The sequence below is a fragment of the Suncus etruscus genome, chromosome 15 (assembly GCF_024139225.1).
Source record: "Suncus etruscus isolate mSunEtr1 chromosome 15, mSunEtr1.pri.cur, whole genome shotgun sequence".
Classification (NCBI taxonomy): Eukaryota; Metazoa; Chordata; class Mammalia; order Eulipotyphla; family Soricidae; genus Suncus; species Suncus etruscus.
This window is the reverse complement of record NC_064862.1, coordinates 4,430,093-4,451,298: the sequence shown is the minus strand read 5'-3', so window position 1 is coordinate 4,451,298 and position 21,206 is coordinate 4,430,093. Positions and strand designations below refer to the sequence as shown.

General features: G+C 40.4%; 1 protein-coding gene, 1 long non-coding RNA gene and 1 other non-coding gene across 3 annotated transcripts in view; 2 read left to right on the top strand and 1 right to left on the bottom strand.

The window, feature by feature from the left end:
- MAP7 (microtubule associated protein 7) overlaps positions 1-17,240 on the top strand; it is a 145,094-nt gene extending 127,854 nt beyond the window's left edge. The window contains 6 exon segments of the mRNA XM_049788038.1: positions 1,039-1,201; positions 1,367-1,468; positions 2,612-2,662; positions 2,763-2,820; positions 7,321-7,423; positions 16,117-17,240. Coding sequence (XP_049643995.1) covers positions 1,039-1,201; positions 1,367-1,468; positions 2,612-2,662; positions 2,763-2,820; positions 7,321-7,423; positions 16,117-16,369 — 730 coding nt within the window. The 3' untranslated portion in view covers positions 16,370-17,240.
- A 274-nt stretch (positions 17,241-17,514) lies between these two features.
- On the bottom strand, positions 17,515-17,619 carry LOC126031662 (U6 spliceosomal RNA). Its single transcript, XR_007503494.1, has one exon. It is a non-coding gene; the product is annotated as a U6 spliceosomal RNA (small nuclear RNA).
- A 39-nt stretch (positions 17,620-17,658) lies between these two features.
- On the top strand, positions 17,659-19,797 carry LOC126029735 (uncharacterized). The gene is made up of 2 exons (XR_007503044.1): positions 17,659-18,835; positions 19,074-19,797. It is a non-coding gene; the product is annotated as an uncharacterized LOC126029735 (long non-coding RNA).
- Positions 19,798-21,206: the final 1,409 nt, after the last annotated feature.

Here is a 21,206-nt window from a genome sequence, read left to right as displayed (position 1 = left end):
TCACCAGTGCAGTTCCCACCGCCAATGTTCCCAGTTTCCTTCCTGCACTTCTCCCTGCTTTCCTCTATGGCAGACATTTAAAAAAGAAAAAATATTAATGTGATTTCAATCATTGTATGTGTTTCAGAAAATATTTCTAGTCACTCTGAAGAGAGTGTGGGTGTATGACCAGACATATGCATTAACATAAGTAGAACTATCATGAGGTAGTTGTGCAATCTTACACTTCTACTTGCCTATCTCTAATCTCCATGTTTTCCCATTATATTTCTAATTATTTTTAAAGCTGCATAATTAGAGCTTAGATGATCTTCTCTCTAGCTAGAACTCTTCCCAGCATAGCTGGGTGAGATTGTTAGTGCCTCATAATTGCCTGTGAAGATATTATACCTGGATCAGTTTGCTTAACTGATCTTCTTCTAGACTAATAAGGCTAATGTCAACTTAATTGTTTTTCAGATAAGCAGGCCTATAGGGAAGTATTGTAGCCCTTGTCACAGTATTGAATTAAACAACACTTTTTTTTTTTTTTTTTTTTACTTTTTTTTTTTTTTTTTTTGTTTTTTGGGCCACACCCGGTAACGCTCAGGGGTTACTCCTGGCTATGTGCTCAGAAGTTGCTCCTGGCTTGGGGGACCATATGGGACACCGGGGGATCGAACCGCGGTCCGTCCAAGGCTAGCGCAGGCAAGGCAGGCACCTTACCTTAGCGCCACCGCCCAGCCCTGAATTAAACAAGTCTTAGTCCTTAAAGATGGTTGAAGTCCAGTTTATTTAAAAATACTTTTCCTTCGGATATTAGTCCTTACATTTTATTTTCATTTACCACAGACTGAGAAGATGAGGAAAGAATACTTTACTTTGTCTTTTATTTGTATTTACTTTAGACTTTTATTTTTGTCCTCTTGTGTTGAATCTGTCCATGAGGAAATATTTTTTCCAAGTCCCTGAACACACTGGCCTTGCAGTAGCCACAGGCTCAGGCCTCTCTCTCTGAGCTAACTCCTCTTCATCTTCGTTGCTTTATTCTGTTTCCAGACAAAAGAGAGAAGAATTGGCTCAAAGGGTGGCTGAAGAGAGATCACGGCGGGAGGAAGAATCCAGAAGGCAGGAATCTGAGCAGGCCCGTGAGAAGGAGGAGCAGCTGAGAAGGCTGGCCGAGGAGCGGGAGCGGGAGGAGCTGGATCGAGTCCAGAGACAGGTAGGACCAGGGCTCCCCAGGGGAAGCAGCCCTGGGCAGAGGACTAGCACTCCTCTCTCCGGGAGTGCCCGGGATCTCTTCTCTCTCTCAGCAGCCACCTGGCTTCACCTCAGGCTAGCCTTCGCAGTCGTGTAAGCAATCCCAGGCCGACTTTTTTGTTTCCAGAAAGAAGAAGAAGCTCGAGTTCGCGAAGAAGCGGAGAGGGCCCGACAGGAAAGGGAGAAGCATTTCCAGAAGGAAGAGCAGGAGCGCCTGGAGAGAAAGAAGGTGATTGTTTCCAACCAGAGAAGCCTGTATCTCAACTGTTCGCTTTTTTTAGGGAAATCCTTTATTATTTTTATTTATTTTTTATTTATTTATTTTGGTTTTGGGGCCACACCCCGTGACTCTCAGGGGTTACTCCTGGCTATGTGCTCATAAGTCGCTCCTGGCTTGGGGACCATATGGGACGCCGGGGGATTGAACCCCGGTCCTTCCAAGGCTAGCGTTGGCAAGGCAGACACCTTACCTCTAGCGCCACCATGCCAGCCCCTATTATTTTTTAACCCTTTTATTTTCCAAATTGAGGTACTGTGATTGACAATATGATTGATGATGGCTTTTTGTATACATAGTTCCATCACCAGTGTCCTCCTTTTCAACCACATCATATACACAAAACTCAGTTTTGTGGGTTAATGTCCACATTGTCTCATTGTGCTGCATTTCACCCTTCATTGCTTTCTTGTCTTTAAGTCCCATATGTGAGAGAGATCGTTCTCTCTCTTGGTGTGGACTGACTAGACCCAGTGACTAGCTGATTGCTGTCCCCAAACAAATGTAGGGGCAGAAGAGGTAGTTAGGGAGTGAGGCCCTTGCCTCACACTATCAACCCAACTTCGATCTCTTGTATAAGCTCCAGTCACCAGGCGTCCTGAACGTAGCAGGGTGGGACCCCCAAACAACCACAAAAACCGACTGTGCTCCTGCTTATTGTAGAACATTTAATGTATAAAAGCCCTTTTAATTAATATTAATTATTATTAATTATTCATATACTTGTCAAAAACAATCCTTTGGGCCAAAGTGATAACACAATGGGTAGGGCATTTTGCATTGTATGTGACTGACCCAGGTTTGCCCCCCAGCACCCCATATGGTCCCCCAAGCCTGACCGGAACAGTTTCTGAGCACAGAGCCAGGAGTAATCCCTGAGTGCTGATGGATGTGGCCCAAAAAAAAAAATGCCTTCTAATTCCTGTGGCATAAGCCAGTTCTAACTACGTGGGCTGTAGGATAATGTGATATATGTTATTTTGACTCAAACTAGCAAATACGTTATTAACAGACTATTTGTTTGGCCAGTGAGATGTAAAAGGCAGTTGTTCTTTCTGTAACTGATCCTTTTGGTCAATTATTCCTTGCTTGCAGCGGCTTGAGGAAATTATGAAAAGAACCAGGAGAACAGAAACTCCAGATAAGGTAATGAGATGGCCATTTTTAACAATTCCTAATGATTTTTTTCCCCCTTACTTTCACTTGAACCTTAAAACACTAAGTATTTCCTTTTCCTCCTTTGTAGAAAACTGTTGATCATAGAAATGGAGATATAGCCAAGGGAGCTCTCGCTGGAGACACAGGTATTTGTTTCAAAGAACTAAGTCATTTCCAGTCTTGAGTTAGACATTCTTGAGGTCAAGATAATCATGGATTAAGAACTATACTCACTGACTTATAAGACCGTATCAGATGACCAGTGTCATCTGGCTCACAGATATTTTTTTTTTTTTTTTTTTTTTTTTTTGGTTTTTGGGCCACACCCGGTAACGCTCAGGGGTTACTCCTGGCTATGTGCTCAGAAGTTGCTCCTGGCTTGGGGGACCATATGGGGCACCGGGGGATCGAACCGCGGTCCACCCAAGGCTAGCGCAGGCAAGGCAGGCACCTTACCTTTAGCGCCACCGCCCGGCCCCCAAGGCTCACAGATATTTTTCCCTCTTATAACTCTCAAGAGTTTCTGAAAGTTTTGATGGGGGGGTTTGTTTCTATTTTTTTTACTTTTCCTATTCTCATATAATCCTAACTAAGTTTAAAGTATTTTACATCACTGTATGTACTTACACATGTATGTGAGGGTATATATGTATCTATATCTAAATATATATGTCCATAATGGAAGTATAATGTGTCCACATATGTGAACATATATATAAATAACAGATATTCACATATGACTTCACAAAATTAGAAGAACTTTCTTTGACTTTATATAATTAAATTTCACTTATCATTTACTATCTACCAAAATAATATTATATTTGCTCTTAAGATCCTTATTTTATTTAAAAAAAATTTTTTTTAGGAGAATTAAACCCAGTGCCTCACACGTGCAAGATAAGTGGTCTGCCATTGATCAAACCATCAAACCCAGGCATGAGCTACATGCTGACTTCTATGAAGGGCTTTAAACTTAGACATAGCAACACCAAGTACTTAGGACAATTATCAGCTAATTTAAATCTCATTTCTTGGGGCCAGAGAGAGAGAGTACATAAGCCACAGGCCTTGCACATGGCTGACCCAGATTTGATCCTTCGCAATACATGTTCCCCACTACATATTCTTCTGGGTGTGGCCCCAAAAGAAAAAATTAGGAGAATCTTTCTCTTTGCTATATATTCAGTCTAGAGTTAAAATGTGATTATTATTTATCATATGATACAGACTCTGACAAGAAATGAGTCCTTCCTTGGTAATTTTAACAAATTTAAATTTTTTAATTTAAATTTAAAACAAATTTAAACCAAACAAATTTGGTTTAAATTTTAAATAAAATGTGTCTCAATAGTTTAATTGATTTCTTTGTGTCATGTATATCTACTGTGTTTTTTCTTGTCTATATTCCACGGCAGCCTAGAGGTAAAAAGTGCTTTACCTGAGCAACAAGCATTTTCAGAGACTCTGCTGTGTGCCAGGCCCTCTTCTAAGATTTTGGTGTGAAAGGACAAGCATGGTTCCTACCTTCAGGAGCACTCTGAGGCCGGACTCACCTAAAGTCCAAGTCACTAGCTTCTAATTCTACTCTTTTCTGTGATCTCACATGGTCTTTTTGATTAGACAAACAGGTGGCAGATAGATAGCTCATCATTCTTTCTCTTTCCTCATCTTCTAATTTGATTTGGAAAGAAACAGTTCATTTATATCAGATAACTAAGCTGCTATCTTAGTATACAGTTCCTGAGAGACAGTACAGCAGGTAAGACATTATCCTTGCACCCAGATGACCTGTCTTTGGTCTCCAGCACCTCAGGTAGTCTCCCAAGTCCACCAGAGACAAAGTAATAAACCTTGAGTATTGCCATGTGTATCCCTCCTCCCCAATAAAACCAAAAAAAGATATCTTAGTTTGGGTTTTTGGTCCTCACCACCAATATGCAGGACTGAAGTAAAGAGATAAATTGAGTGATGTGAAAAAACATTGTGGTAACTCTTGGGAATTTCCAAATATAAAATATTGATATTTTGCAATTTGGTTAAATTTCATTAGAGACTATCTTGCAGTCCTAATTTTTCTCTGCCATGTCTCCTTCACAGTGATGTTTTCATACTCTCCTTTTTGTATTTGTTTGGGGCTACATCTAGTGGTGCTTGGGGCTTACTCCTGTCACTGAGCTCAGGGATCACTCCTAGTGAGAATTGGGGGACTATATGGGATACAAGGGATCAAACCCAGGCTAACCACTTGCAAGGCAAATGTCTGCCTGCTGTGTTGTCCCAGTCCTTCATGCTGTTTTAAAGATCCCCTAGTTATATTTATTTGTTGAAGAGCAATTCTGATAGTTGCAACTTTAATCACTTGCATTTTGCACATGTGATCTTCAAGACTGTTGTAGTAAATGTCTGTAAGGCAAAGCACTCAATGCATATTAGAATGACAGGATATAAATCGCACCACTTCAGATTATGTGATGGGTAGGATTCTGCACTTTGTTCATAGTCAGCTCATTGCTGCCTTTTTTTTTTTTTTGAGTGCTGAATTTAAATTTTATTTTAATAGAAAATTAACTAAACTAATTTAGAAATAATCAGAAGAAGAGGGCCAGAGAGATAGCATGGAGGTAAGGCATTTGCCTTTCATGCAGAAGGTCAGTGGTTCGAATCCCAGGATCCCATATGGGCCCCCGAGCTGCCAGGAGTGATTTCTGAGTGTAAAACCTGGAGAAACTCCTGAGTGCTGCCGGTATGACCCAACACCCCCTCAAAAAAAAAAAAAACGTAAGTTTGAGGGGGGTGGAGCAGTGGCGCAAGCAGTAGGGCCTCGCATGCGCTGACCTAGGACGAACCAAGGTTCCATCCCCCCAACGTCCCATATGGTCCCCCAAGCCAGCACGTAGCCAGGAATAACCCCTGAGCGTCACTGTGTCACCAAAAAAAAAAAAAATGTAAGTTTGGTTTGAGTTCTGCTAAAAAGATGCCGGAGGACTATCTAATTGTCGTAGAGTCCTTCCACAACTGAGAGGTCAAAGATCAAAGATTTTTTCTTTTTCTTTTTTCATTTTTTATTTTGTTTTGTTTGTTTTGAACCACACTCAAGGCTACTCAATACTGTACTCAGGTATCCTGACATTGCTCAGGGGATCTTATAAGATTCTAGGTGGAACTGGAACCCAGGTGGGCAAGGAACAGGGCAAGTGCCTTACTATCTCTCTAGCTCCAGGTTTCAAAAATCTTGCTAGTGGTTACTGACCAATCAGAAGTCACTCAGGGACTGCCTCTTACCAGCTTCGAATTGTTGGGAGCTTAAAAATTACAAATTGGAGCCAAAGGGAAAGTATAGCAGGTAGGGCACTTGCCTTGCATCAGGTTAACCTGAGTTTGATCTCAGCATCCCATATGCTGAGCCCACCAGGATTGATTCCCAAGTGCAGAGCCAGGAGTAAACCCTGAGCACTGTTCAATGAAGTTCCAGAAAGAAAAAAAGAAAGAAGAAAGAGAGAGAGGGGGGGGGAGGGAGGGAAGGAGAAAGAGAGGGAGGGAGAGGAAGGAAGGAAGGAAGGAAGGAAGGAAGGAAGGAAGGAAGGAAGGAAGGAAGGAAGGAAGGAAGGAAGGAAGGAAGGAAGGAAGGAGGAAGGAAGGAAGGAGGAAGGAAGGAAGGAAGGAAGGAAGGAAGGAAGGAAGGAAGGAGGGAGGGAGGGAGGGAGGGAGGGAAGGAGGGAGGGAGGGAGGAGAGAGAGAAACAATTACCAATTACTTCTTTGCTTCAATTAAAACAATCTTTGAACCTGTAGCAGTTTTATTGAATTTGTTCCAGACAATGAAATCACACTTGGATGCACGTCAGTTAAATCTCTCATATTAAGTTGAAGCCATAAACGCTGCAATTTTTCCCTGAATCTCTGACCTTTATGAAGGTTGACAAGACTTTAAATAAAAAACCCTGTCCCAAATTTTATGGTCAGGCATCAATATAACTAAGCTGTATTCTAACATAGGGTGCTGAAAAGTGAGGTGTTGTTGTAGGTAGAATTCACTGTGGCTTCCAAGTCAATAACATCTTGTCATTACAAATGTGATCAGGACACAACTGAGCTTTAAAAGCACATTTGGCATCACAAAAAGTATTTCATGATTATGATTATTGACTCCAAATCCTTCAGTATAGATGTTCTTCTCCAGCCTAATTAAGTTCCCCCTGCTCTCTCACTTTCAGTAATATGTACCTTCTCGAACATATTACAGTAATGCAATAATACAATGAGTAGGACATTTGCCTTTCACATGCTGACCGGAGGTTCTATCTGCAACTCCACATATGGCCCCCCAAGTCCGTCCAGAAGAGGTCCCTAAAGTAACCTCTGAGTGGCACCTCTTAAAATAGAATAAATGCTTCCTGTCCAGAATCAAATGCAAGCAAAAATAATAGCCGAATGGATTTCTACCCTTACAACGTCTGGATACTTCTAAGTCCTCAGTGTTTGTTCATACATTTAACTCTCATAATAGCCCCTGAAGTCGGCATAGGTACCATTATCCCCGAGGAAACTACAACATAGATTAATGAATAGCAGAACCAGGCGTCCTGAGGCCTACAGTGTGGATTTGGTAATCATGACCCTCTGTCCTCTCGTTGCTCTATCCAGCAGTGTCTGCACTTCCGAATACAGCGAACTCTGCCGGCAGTGGAGAATCAGTGACCCGTGAACCTGCGGTTACCTCACACCAATCAGAAGAGACTGTGGAGAGGTGAGTCACACACTGGCACTTTTTCCACTGAAATGCATTAGGGAACAGCAGAGCTGCTTTCATGCCATGAATCTCACCATAGATTTAGAGTAGAAATAGTAATTATATACTCTGTACCCTTTATTTCTGGGGGTGGAGCAACAGTACAGTGGGCAGGGTTTTTGACTTAAATAAGGTCAACTTTGGGTTTGATCCCTGGCACCCATTACAGTACCCCAGACCTGCCAGGATTGATCCCTGAATGCACAGCCAGGAATAACTTATGAGCATCATAGAGTATGAACCAAACTCCCCCCATTTTTTTGTTTGAGTCTTTGATGGTCAAATTTTAGTAAGACAAAGAAAATTATAGGGAATACTTTGCTTTTCTCTATAACTTTGAGGTAACTATGTAGAGTAAGAATCAACACTATATCAGGGCCAGAGCAATAGCACAGCAGTAGGGTATTTGCCTTACACGTGCCAACCCCAGAAGGGTTTGAGTCCTGGCATCACACATGGTCACCTGAGTCTGCCAGGAGCGATTGATTTCTGAGCACAAATCTAGGGGTAATCCTTGAATGTCACTGGGTGTGGCCCAGAAATCAAAATGAATAATATAAAAAAAAGAATCAAGACTACTAGAATCATGTGGTCCAAAGTGTTATAAGTAAAAATATTTTTAAATGAGTTTGCTAACGAGGGGACAGGGTATGGAGAGGGAAGGAGCAATTCTTAAAACAAAATGTATAGAGAAAGTGCATTCATAATGTTAAGCACTTAAGAACCAAAAATAAAATTAAATTAATAAGGAACCACCATGGACCAGAGAGGTAGTACAGGAGTTAAAATGTTTGTCTGGCAGGTGACCAACCCCATCTGATCTGTACTATCAGTGACCCCCAAATATAAAAAGCAGGGAATCAAATATAGAGATGTATTATGTCATGCATAGAACATCTTCAGAAGATGGGGCCGGAGTGGTAGCACAGTGGCAGGGTGTTTGCCTTGCATGCAGATAAGCCAGGACAGATGTGGGTTCTATTCCTGACATCCCATGTGGTCCCCTGAGCCTGCCAGGAGTGATTTCTGAGCACAGAGCCAGGAGCAATCCCTGAGCACTGCTGGGTATGGTCCCAAAAATAAATAAATAAATGAACATCTTCAGAAGAGAGCGTCAGAACTTAATAGTGAGAAAAGGTTTCTGCCTCTTTTTGTTTTGTTGTGTTTTTTTTGTTTGTTTGTTTGTTTGGCCACACCCAGCAGCGCTCAGGGGTTACTCCTGGCTATCTGCTCAGAAATAGCTCCTGGCAGGCACAGGGGACCATATGGGAAGTCGGGATTCGAACCAACCACCTTAGGTCCTGAATCGGCTGCTTGCAAGGCAAACACGCTGTGCTATCTCTCTGGCCCCTCTGCCTCTTTTTGGATACTTCGTGTGTGTGCTCTATCTTCAAGATATAAAAATATATTTAGAAAGGATAGTTTTTTCGCTCTTTTGTTTCTTTTTTTGTCTTTTGCCTATATCTGCTATATCTGGCAGTGTTTAGAACTTATTTCTGGCTCTGGGCATAGGGCAGTCTGGAGAGACCATGTGGGGCCTTACCTACTGTAGTATCTCTTCAGCCCTACCTCGTGATATTTTTTTTGTTTGTTTTTTGTTTTTCGGGCCACACCCGTTTAATGCTCAGGGGTTCCTCCTGGCTAAGCACTCAGAAATTGCCCCTGGCTTGGGGGGATCATATGGGACGCTGGGGGATCGAACCATGGTCCTTCCTTGGCTAGCGCTTACAAGGCAGACACCTTACCTCTAGCACCACCTCGCTGGCCCCCTCTTAATATTTTTTTAATTTACTTTTTTTTTGGGGGGGTCACACCTGGTGATGCTCAAGGGTTACTCCTGGCTATGTGCTCAGAAATCGCTCCTGGCTTGGGGGACCATATGGGACGCTGCGGGATTAAACCGCGCTCTGTCCTGGGTCAGCCACGTGCAAGGCAAATGCCCTACCGCTGCACCTTTCACATTACTATTTTCTGACTTCTCCAGCATCTCACTTTGTTGGCCAAACCTCTACACCTGATGGTGCTTGTTCTGCCATGGTTCATTTCACTCCTTGCATTTACTGATTACAGCTGCTTTGAAACTCAGTTCTCTCTGTGTAGTATACCTTGTCTCTTGGCTTTTACTTGGCACAACAGAATATTTAGAGATCCAGTTCAACTTAGTTCTTTTGCCTTTGTTTCTTTTTCTCATGAATTAGCATTACCTGATATCTGTGTGTTCTGAAACACTAATGTAGAACGAAATCAGATGATAAAGCTCAGCTTTGTGATAGTTATCTATATACATATATATGTGTATACATATACATACTACACTGCTCATCTATTGATATTTTTAATTTTGAACATATTGGAAACATTTTTTTGGTTTGGGTCACATCCAGCAGTGTTCAGGGCTAACTCTTGGCTCTGTGCTCAAGGATCGTTCCTGGAGGAAGTCAGGGATCTCAAACCCCAGTTAGCCATTTTCTTTCTTGTTTTTGTTTTTGTTTTTGGTGGGTGGTGGTGGTGGTGGGTGGTAACTATTAGTGTTCAGGGACTACACTGCAGTGCTCAGATCCAAACCAGGCCTCCTAAATAGAAACATAAATTCCAGCCTATCTCTCCAGCCCTCACAATTATTTTTCTAAATTTTAACTTTGTAGACTAATTTTGAAGCAACCTCTGTTTTTATTTTGAAATACCACTAAGACTGCTCTACAGTTTCTTAGTTAGAACCTAGAGTTAATCATAAACTAGGGGTTTGGGGGCTAAGTCCTTTTTCACTAATTCATACCTTTCAGAGGTTCTGACTTTGTTTCTTCTGCTTCTATTTCATAAACTGAATTTATTTTTGGTGATTTATTTTTTTTATTTTATTTTATTGAAACCATTATGATCTACAAAGTCCTTCATGGTTGAGTTTCAGATATACAGTGAGTCAGGTATTCCCACCACTAGTGTCGACCTCCCTGGGTCCTGCGCATTGTAGGAATCAGTTGCTTGGGGATGCCAGAGGTGGGTTGCAGAAGCATGCTGAGTAAGCATGCTCAGCCCAGGTAGCAGAACTTTCTGATCTGCAGTGTCTCTGACAGCAGTTTCCATCTTAGTTTCTCCTGCTCCGCATGCTCTGTCTGTATGATCTTTAACAAGTGGTCATCCAAAACCCGTGGCACGGTCAATTTTCTCAGTGCTATTGACTAAGAAAAAATGGGTAGATGGTGGATATAAGGGGAAATGAAGTCTGCATTTGACTCAAGTATGGGGTTGCTGTCGCCAACTTGTTGGTACTTGAAAGTCTGGAAGATGATGGGTGTTTGAAATGGCAAGAAAGATCTTGGGAGAGATGCCATGTGCCAAACGTCAGGGGAACACTGGAAGTTGGGTGTGTTGGCCCAGGCCGTTGGAACAGTTTCTTTGTGTGTGTGCATGCGTGTGTGAACCTGTGGACTCATGCAGACTACTGGGAAGCCAAGCCTCCTCCCTCCTGGAAAACAGCAAGAAAGTACCACCATCTGAACATGTTAAGATTTCTTTGTTTTTCATATTTTTACAAGACTTTGTTTAGATGGGGTTGGTTTGGTTTGTTTTTTGGGCCACACCCAGTGGCACGCAGGGCTTACTCATGGCTTGAGCTCAGAAATTGCTCTGGCAGGCTTGGGACCATATGGTATGGTCAGGGATCGAATCCAGGTTGACCATGTGCAAGGTAAACGCCCTACCCGCTGTGCTATTGCTTTAGCCCCCTAAAACTCGTCTTTTTGATAGGGATCAAACCCAGCAGTTCTCAAGGGTTAGTTACTCCTGGCTCAGCACTCAGAAATCACTGTTGGCAGGCTTGGAATCATATGGAATGCCAGGGATTAAATCTAGATTGGCCATGTGCAAGGCAAATGCCCTACCAGCTGTGCTATTGTCCAGCCCCAATAAATGACATTCTTTTTCTAAATATATCTTTATTTAAGCAACATGGTTACAAACATGTTAGTAGTTGGGTTTCAGTCATAAAAAGTATACCCCCTTCACGAGTCCCCCATCTCCCTCCTCCTTCAAACCCTGCCTGTCTTTGAGACAGGTGTTCTTTTCTTTTCTTTAAAGAGCAGTCAGAAGGTTCATGCACTCTCCAGGCTATTTTGGGGGGCTCCGACTCAGCTTCAATTCCTCTTCTGGTAACCTCCATCCTCCTTATTTTAGACTTTTCTTTATTATTTTATATTTTTATTTAAACACCATGATTACACACAACTGTAGTTGGGTTTTCAGTCACAAAAAGAACACCCTCCTTCACCAGCACAACATTCCCACCACTGACGCCCCTGTCTGCCTCTCCCCCACCCCCTGCCAGTATTCGATACAGGTGCTCTACTTCTCTCACTCATTAACATTGTCATGGTAGTTGTTAATGTATCATTCCTCTAGCTGCAGTCACCCTTCTTTGATGTGAGCTTCATATCGTGAGCAAGTACTTCTGGCCCTCATCTCTGGTCTTTTTATTTTTCTTAGAGCCCATAGACTATTTTGAATAGTCTCACTTATTTCACTCATCATAATAGTTCCCATGTCCATCCATGTATAGAAAAATTTCATGACTTCATCTCTCCTAACAGCTGCATAATATTCCATTGTGTGTATATACTACAGTTTCTTTAGCCATTCATCTGTTGAAGGGTATCTTGACTGTTTCCAGAGTCTTGCTATGGTAAATAGTGCTGCAATGAATATAGGTGTAGGAAGGGATTTTTGTATTGAATTTTTGTGTTCCTAGGGTATATCCTGGGAGTGGTATAGCTGGATCATATGAGAGCTCAGTTTCTAGTTTTTTGAGGAATCTCCATATTGTTTTCCATAAAAGCTGGACTGAGGGCCCGGAGAGATGGCACAGCGGCGTTTGCCTTGCAAGCAGCCTATCCAGGACCAAAGGTGGTTGGTTCGAGTCCCGGTGTCCCATATGGTCCCCCGTGCCTGCCAGGAGCTATTTCTGAGCAGACAATCAGGAGTAACCCCTGAGCACCGCCGGGTGTGACCCAAACACTAAAAAAAAAAAAAAGCTGGACTGTATTCCTACCAGCAGTGAATGAGAGTTCCTTTCTCCCCACATCCCCACCAGCACTTATTGTTCTCTGTGATGTATGTGTGCCAGTCTCTGTGGCGTGAGATGGTACCTCATTGTTGTTTTGATTTGCATCTCTCTGATAATTAGTGATGTGTAACATATTTTCATGTGTCTTTGGTCATTTGTATTTCTTCTTTGAGAAATTGTTCGTTTCTTTTCCCCATTTCTTGAATTTTTTTTTTTAGATTTTTTTCTTGTTAAGTTCTGTCAGTCAGTACCTTGTATATCTTTGATATTAGCCCTTGTCTGACTGGGATTGGGTGAATAGTTTCTCCCATTCTGTGGGTGGCTTTTGTATCCTAGGCACTGTTTCCTTTGAGGTGCAGAAGCTTCACAGCTTAATATAGTCCCATCTGTTTATCTCTTATTTTCACTTGTATGAGGAGTGCTGTTTCCACCTTGAAGATGCCTTTAATCTCAATGTCATGGAGTGTTTGACCTACATGTTTTTCAGTATCCTTATTATGGCTTTGGGTTATATATCCAGGTCTTTAATCCATTGGATTTGACCTTTGTGCATGGTGTTAAATGGGGTCTGAGTTTGCTTTTTTGCAAGTGGCTGACCAGTTGCTCCAACACCACTTGTTGAAGAGGCTTCCCTTCTCCATTTTGCATTCCTTGCCCCTTTTTCAAAGATTAACTGATTGTATACTGGGTCACATTCTCTGAATACTCACGTCTATTCCACTGATCTGAAGGTCTCTTTATTCCAGTACCATGCTGTTCTAATGACTCTAGATTTGTATTCAATTTAAAGTTTGGGAAAGTGATGCCCCCATACTCTTTTCCCAAGGGTTGCTCTAGCTATTTGTGGAGGTCTATTTGTTCCAATGAATTTCAAGACTGTTTGACCCACTTCTTTTTTTTTTTTTTTTTTTTGATTTTTGGTTTTTGGTCTTTGGGTCCCACCCGGCAGCGCTCAGGGGTTCCTCCTGGCTCTATGCCCAGAAATCGCCCCCAGCAGGCTCAGGGGGCTATATGGAATGCCGGGATTCGAACCACCGTCCTTCTGCATGCAAGGCAAACGCCTTACTGCTGCACTATCTCTCTGGCCCCTTGACCCACTTCTTTGAAGAATGTCCTGGGTATTCTTAAAGGGATCACATCAAATCTGTACAGTGCCAATCCATGAGCCCGGTGTGTGTCTCCATTTCCTTGTGTCTTCTTTTATTTCTTGAAGCAGAGTTTTGTAGTTTTCTTTGTATAGGTCCTTCATGTCTTTAGTTAAGTTGACTCCAAGATATCTGAGTTTGTGTGACACTAATGTGAATGGGGTTGTTTTTTAATGTCCATTTCTTCTCTATCACTATTGGTGTATAAGAAGGCCATTGATTTTTGCATGTTAATTTTGTAGCCTGCCACTTTTCAAGAATCTTTTTGGTAGAGTCTTTAGGGTTTTCTAAATATGTGACCTTCTCTTAATGAAGCATTGAATCCTATTTGCCAGAATTTTGTTAAGGATCTTTGCATCTGTGTTCATCCAAGATATTGGTCTGTAGTTTTCTTTTCTTGCAGCATCTCTTTCTGGTTTTGGTATCAGGGTGATGTTAGTTAGCTTCATAAAAACTATTTGGGAGTATTCCTGATTTTTCAATTTCATGAAAGAGCCTGAAAGGTATTGGGAGTATTTCCTCTAGAAAGGTTTGAAATAATTCGTTAGTGATCCATCTGGACCTGGGCTTTTGTTTTTTAAAAGACTTTTGATTACTCTTTTAATTTCCTCAGTAGTGATGGGTCTATTTAGATATGCTAGGTCATCCTGGTTTAACCGTGGAAGATTGTAGGAGTCCAAGAATTTATCAATTTCTTCCAGGTTCTCATGTTTCGTGGCATAGAGTTTCTCAAAGTAGTCTCTTGATTACCTTTTGAATCTCTGCAGTATCTGTCTCTGTCTCTCTGTCTCTCTCTCTCTGTCTCTCTATCTCTATCTCTCTCCTCTCTCTCTCTCTCTCCTCTTTCTGTGAGTTTTGTTAGCGGATTATCAATTTTGTTTATTTTTTCAAAGAACTAACTTTTGCTTTCATTGATCTTTTGAATATTTTTTATTATCATTTCAGTGATTTCTGCTCGAAGCTTTATTATTTCCTCCTGCCTATCTACTTTGGCTCCTTTTGTTGATCATTTTCTAATTTTAAAAGCTGTGTCATTAAACTATTTACGTAGGCCCCTTCTTTATTTCTGATGTGTGCTTGCAAAGCTATGAATTTTCCTCTTAGTACTGCTTTTGCTGTGTCCCATAAATTCTCATAGTTTTTGTCTTGATTGTCATTTATTTCCAGAAATGTTTTGATCTCCTCTTTGATTTTATCTCTGACCCACTGTTGTTCAGTAGTAAATTGTTTAATTTCTAGGTGTTAAAGTTTTTCTTCTGTGACCCTTTTGTAGTTCACTTCTAATTTTAGTGCCTTGTGATCTGAGAAGGTAGGCTGCATAATTTCTATTCTCTTAATTTTATGGAGATTTTTTTATGGGCCAGCATGTGGTCTATCCTGGAAAATGATCCATGTGCATTGGAGAAGAATGTGTGTCCATTTTTCTTTTCAGAGCTAGTATATTCTTGTTGGGTTTCAGCCTGGTTGACCTATCAAGAGGTGACAGGGAAGTGTTGAGGTCTTCCACTATCATTGTGTTGCTATTGATGTCTTCTTTCAGGTTTGTCAACAATTGTATTAAATATTTTGCTGGTCCCTCATTAGATGCGTATATGTTTAGGAGAGTGATTTCTTCATGCTGTATATTCCTTTGATTAGTACGAAATGATCATCTTTGTCCCCTTTTTTCTGAGTCTAAAGTTTGTGTCATCTGATATGGCCACTCCAGCTTTTTAAAGGGATTTTGTTGTTTGCTTGGATGATTTTCCTCTAGTCTTTGATTTTGAGTCTATGTTTGTTCAGACTATTTAGATGTGTTTCTTGTAGGCACCAAAATGTTGGCTTCAGCTTTTTGATCCTTTTTGCCACTTTGTGTCTCTTAACTGGCACCAAGGGATCGAACTGCAGTCCCTTCGTCAGCCACGTGCGAAGCAAATGCCTTACTGCTCCAGACCCTAATATACATGTTTAAAGAATCTAGTAATATCCAGAAAGAGTTTAGAGTTTGAATAGCTAAAAATGTACAAAATGGGAGAGAGATAAGAATCTAAGAACAGAAATCAAAATGCCATGTATTTAGTCTTTTCATATCTCAGGAGTTCTGTGGCTCTGTGCCTATCCACCATCTCACACCTAAATTACAATTTACTCATCTTTGAAGTAAAGTCTTAATAAGATCTGCTCTGTCAGAACAAAAAAGAATTTGTGCGAATGTCTGTAGGAGAAATGTGTAGAACTCTTGGAGATGGTGATATGATTGAAAATGTGTTCTGTTTAATAAATGCTCTAATTATAATACAGACATGTATAAATATATTATGTTTCTAGTAACGATGTGGTCCATCTGGCTCACATTTGGTTGCAAAATTGTTTACTATATATAGTTTTTCGGTGTCCTAAAAATGTGCTTTCTGGTTTTATTCTTGACTCATTTTGATTGTGATTTTTTTTTTTTTTTATTTCCCCAGTACTCCCAATTTGGAAAAGCAACCAAATGAAAATGGAGTATCTACTGAGAATGAAAATTTCGAAGAAATTATAAACTTACCCGTTGGATCTAAGCCATCCAGATTAGATGTCACCAACAGTGAGAACCCAGAAATTCCTTTGAATCCAATTTTGGCTTTTGATGAGGAAAAAACACTTGGACCCCTGCCTCAGGTAGATGGTGTTCAAACACAACAGACCGCAGGTAAGATTGCCTCCCACTCGCTTCAGTAATCACCACCTGGAGGGAATGAATCCTCTGCACTGTGGCTGTGGCACAGGACTAGTTGAATCACCTGGAGAAGATTATCATGGACCATAAAAATGGAATTTTGAGTTGGACTGACGCCTAGGGCCCCTCCTCTTCTCCCACTCAGTACAGAAATTCAGTTTGCAGCCCCCACTGGATCCCATTTGTGTGTCCTCACGGAGCAACATCATGACCCAGCTGCATTCACTGTCAGAACACACTTTCCAGGAAAGCAGTGCTTCTCAAATAGTGGGGCGCGCCCCCCTGCTCCTTAAAAGGGAGCACATTTGACCTCAGCAAACACTGTCATCACAAGCTAAGCCCCGTGTTTATGTCTATGGAGCTGAGAGTTGCTGTGTCCTGCTTCAAACCCTGCTTCGAAAAGCTATGCATTGCAAAACGTGCTCATTGTAGCCATTAATCCAGACATCACCTCATTAAAAAATCAGCTCAAATTATTTTATATATTATTGTTTTTCAGGTTAAAAATGTTTTCTTCTTCCTAGGGGGGCATGAAAGAAAATAATTGAGAAGCAATGCAGTAAAGCCACTACTTGTGCCTTCCCCTAACATCAGAACTTTTACACCGAGTGGTGCCCACTGGAGAAAGGATTGCTTGGGTTATTTTTCCTTCATCTTTGCTCTTGAGATATTTGAACACTGCTCTCGTGTTCTATCAGTATAGTTCTCTTGTTTGAGTATAGCAACCTGCATCATATCATATAGTATAGTCCTTTTACAATGTAATAAGAGATGATGGAGAGTTATGATTTAGATGAGTGGTTTTTGGCCTTTCCTGTCTGCAAACTGGTAAAAATAGAAATATTTCATTGACCTCTAAAAGAGAAATAAAAACCCATTATTTTTCATTGTTTCATGTATTCATTTTTAATTTAACATTATAAAATGAGCATTTTGTCCATGTATCCCATGTGTTAAATAGCAGGGAATTTCTTTTGACAAACACCAAAACATGGACCAGAGGTTGAAGAGCACTTAGGTTAGATAATGGAATGAATATTCAAAATTAGGATCATACTGAGCCTGTCTTCTGTTTTGTTCTGAGTGACTTGTAACTGTTAATGTTACCAAGGACTAGCTCTGGGATTCACTCTAATTTTTTTTTTTTTTAAATATGGAACGCTTCACGAATTTGCGTGTCATCCTTGTGCAGGGGCCATGCTAATCTTCTCTGTATGGTTCCAATATTAGTATATGTGCTATCCAAGCGAACAGTGGGATTCACTCTTCCCCAAAAGTCTTTATGCCCAAAAAATACCTTTAGAGGAACCAAAGAATTTAGTATTATGTCACAGACTACTAACTCCCTAGTCATAGCATTTCAACAACACAGGCCCGCACAGACTCAATAATCTCAGTTCCATCTCCATCTCTTTAAACTTCTTTCATAGGAAAGAATGATAGCACAGCGGTAGGGCGTTTGCCTTGCACAAGGCCAACCCAGGATGGACCCAGGTTTGATTCCCAGCATCCCATGTGGTCTCCCGAGCCTGTCAGGAGTAACCTCTGAGCACTACCGAATGTGACCCAAAACAACAACAAAAAACCTTTCAGTTTTGTCCAATTCTTTTCCTATCGTATCGCCTTCATGCAGACAACTACCATCTCATTATACTGCATTAAACAAACTTGGCCATATTCTTCATTTTTTTTTGTTTGCTTATTTAGTTTATGGACCACACCTGGTAGTTCACAGGGCTTACTCCTGACTCTGTGTGCAGGGATTAGTCCTGGCAGGACCCAGAAGACCATATGTGATGCCAGGGATTGAACCTGGTCAGCTTCATGAAAAGTAATTGCCCTATTCCCTGTACTGTCACCCTCAGCTCATATTCTCCACATTAAATGGATTCAGTAAAGACTTATTTGTGATGGTGCAGTAGGGCATTTGCCTTGCATGTGGCTAATCCAGAATGGACCTCAATTTGATCCCCGCCATCCCAGATGGTCTCCCAAGCCAGGAGCGATTTTTGAGCGCATAGCCAGGAGTAACCCCTGAGCATCACTGGGTGTGGCCCAAAAACCAAATAAAAAGACTTATTTGTGGTCAAGTAAGTTGTTTCCTCTCAGTCCTGACATCTTCATTCTTACACCTTTAGGAACTCTCTGATTACTGGTATACAGCTGGAAGTAATCCTGGTGTCAGTTCCACTATAGTCAGGTCACAGATTCACAGAGAGGGAAGGAACATCTACAGAAGCTAATGACTTCTGCTTCCTTTTTCAGGCCCCAAATCACCTTTGGTTTATCAATGATTTCTTCTCACTGTCCTCCCTTTTTGTGCCTGCCTTCATTAGGAACATAATCCAGTATCTGTGATCTTGAGTGGAGTAAGAGGTCTTTAGGGGTTGAGACTATCATAAAATATTTAACTCCAACATAAGTTTGGAGTCAGAAGCATCAGATACTGAGGATATCAGGAAATGAAGGTAAGTCCCTTAAAGGAAAACTATCATCAGCGAATGCGACTCATACAAGTAAATAATAGCACCTAAGTTGAAGCAAAAACACGTGGCTTCCTTTTGTAGTAAAAGTTACTTAAATATATGACCAGATCCTGTCTGGTTGTGTAGAAAAGCATGGTAAATTTTAATAAATGTAAGATAGTACTGTAGAGTTTAAGATTTTAGATAAATGATTTAATGATCTTTTTCTGTCTCAATCTAGAAGTCGTATGAGCATCTTCTGAAGAACCAAAGCAGACGTTTAATAAGAATTTCTACAGAATGGAACTCCTTTCATGCTAAATAGAGGAGCATTCTCCTTCCTGCAGTTTTCTAAAGATCTCTTGATCATCATTTTGAAAAGACTTTATTAAAACCAGCTAAAGACAATAGACTGGATAACTTCTAATAATTTCGCCAATAGAAAAAAGGAAACACTCCTTATTCTTTGATAAGTTAAAGTGGTTTTTTCCAATGTGTTCCTTCTTAGAAAATCAATATTTTTCTGCACTCTCAAAAAGATGAGAGCATTTGAGTATAAAAGAAATGGGCTAACGAGACATAATTTTTCACATAGATATTTTGGTCTTTAAAAACTAGTGTGTAAAATTGACACTAAAGAAATTTATTTTACGATACTTGAAAATATGTACCTCTTTGCTCTACAAGTAAAGTAACTAGGGGAGATATTTAAATTAAGCCTATTTAAATATTATTGCTCAGATCTTTATTTGTAGAGGATAATTATAGTCAGGTAACCAGGTTCTTGTAAAAGCAACTTGCACCTGGACATTCTGCAAGCCCAGGTGGCACATTTTTCTTGCATCTCCTTTTGCAAAAGTGTACTTAAAAGTTTTAAAATGTGAAAAGCACATTATTTTTTCAAAGCAAGAAAATAATTTACTGACCTTTTAAAAAATGTATTTATAAAAGTTTTTCCAGATAAACTAATCAAATAAATTAGAACTTTGTGACAACATTACAGATTTAGCAGATGCATTCCTTGCATTACCATGCTAGGATTTAGGGCTGTTTCTGAAGTATGTATATTGCTATTGCCCCCATCGATGGTGGAACATATCTTTGCCTTACCCAGTCACAAGTTATGTGAGGAATACCAGATTTAATTTTTTTTCAATACAAGAAGAATTTGATTTTGCTCGTTTAAGAGCAATGCAAAAGCAGTGTACTGTTGACTGTGTAATGCATGGGACACTGTGCAAAAGATCTTCACAAAGGTCCTCATTCTGTGTGGCACCTACCAGCCTTCATTTCCTATTCATCTTTACTGCAGAGATTAGCTGTACAACCTTGCACTTTCATTGGTAACAGAAATCTAGTTTTATTTTACCAATTTAGAGGCTATTGGTAATTATTGCAATTGGTAATAAATGCTGCAAAAGAGGGAACACATGTTTTTTATGTGGAATGTTTTTTTAAAAATCAAATTTTGGGGCCAGAGAGAGAGCATGAAGCTAAAGCCTTTGTTTGCCTTTCATGCAGAAGGACGGTGGTTCGAATCCCCGCGTCCCATATGGTCCCCTGTGCCTGCCAGGGGCGATTTCTGAGCATAGAGCCAGGAGTAACCCCTGAGCACTGCCGGGTGTGACCCGAAAAACAAAAACAAAAAAAAAGTTGAATTTTACCACTCAATTTTGTTTTATAGAAACAGGAATTTATTGGCTAATCTAGATCCAATAAAAAGACCACTTATTGGACTTCTTCGTATTCAAGCATATCATCTTTAGTTATCACCTGTAATTTAAAAAAAATCTTTATTTCTCAGTTGTCCATGTATACATAGTTACTAAAAATCTGTTCAGCAACCAAAAAAAATCTGTTCAGCAAGGTTGTTTTAATATTAAATACCAAATAAAATGTGTTTGACATAGTTTTATTTTGAGATTTCTCAAATTTTTGCTCAGGTGAATTTTTTTTATTGTTAGAATTTATTCAAGAGACAAAATTGATTAACATAATGAGGTAAACTAACATAACATAATATAATTGATATAATAATAATACATGTAAGTCAAAGAAAGTTTCTGATTAAAAACACTTTTTTTTCCATAATGGCTTACATATCTTTCACAGTAGTATTTTAGGTACATATTAACATTGAATCAGGGAAATGCCCATCACCAACTATGTCCTCCCGCCATTCCAGATCCCTTTCTACAACCCATATCCCCCACCATCACCCCCCGGGCTGCTAGAGTAGGTGGACCGCTCTTTGTCTGGCTTACTATTAGTGTTCACATATCTGTTTGGTCCTGGAATCCTCCCTTGTTTCCCCCTGTATTTAAGAGGTGGAGCTAGATAAATCGAGGTATGTGGTTTTGTTTGAAGGAAAGAA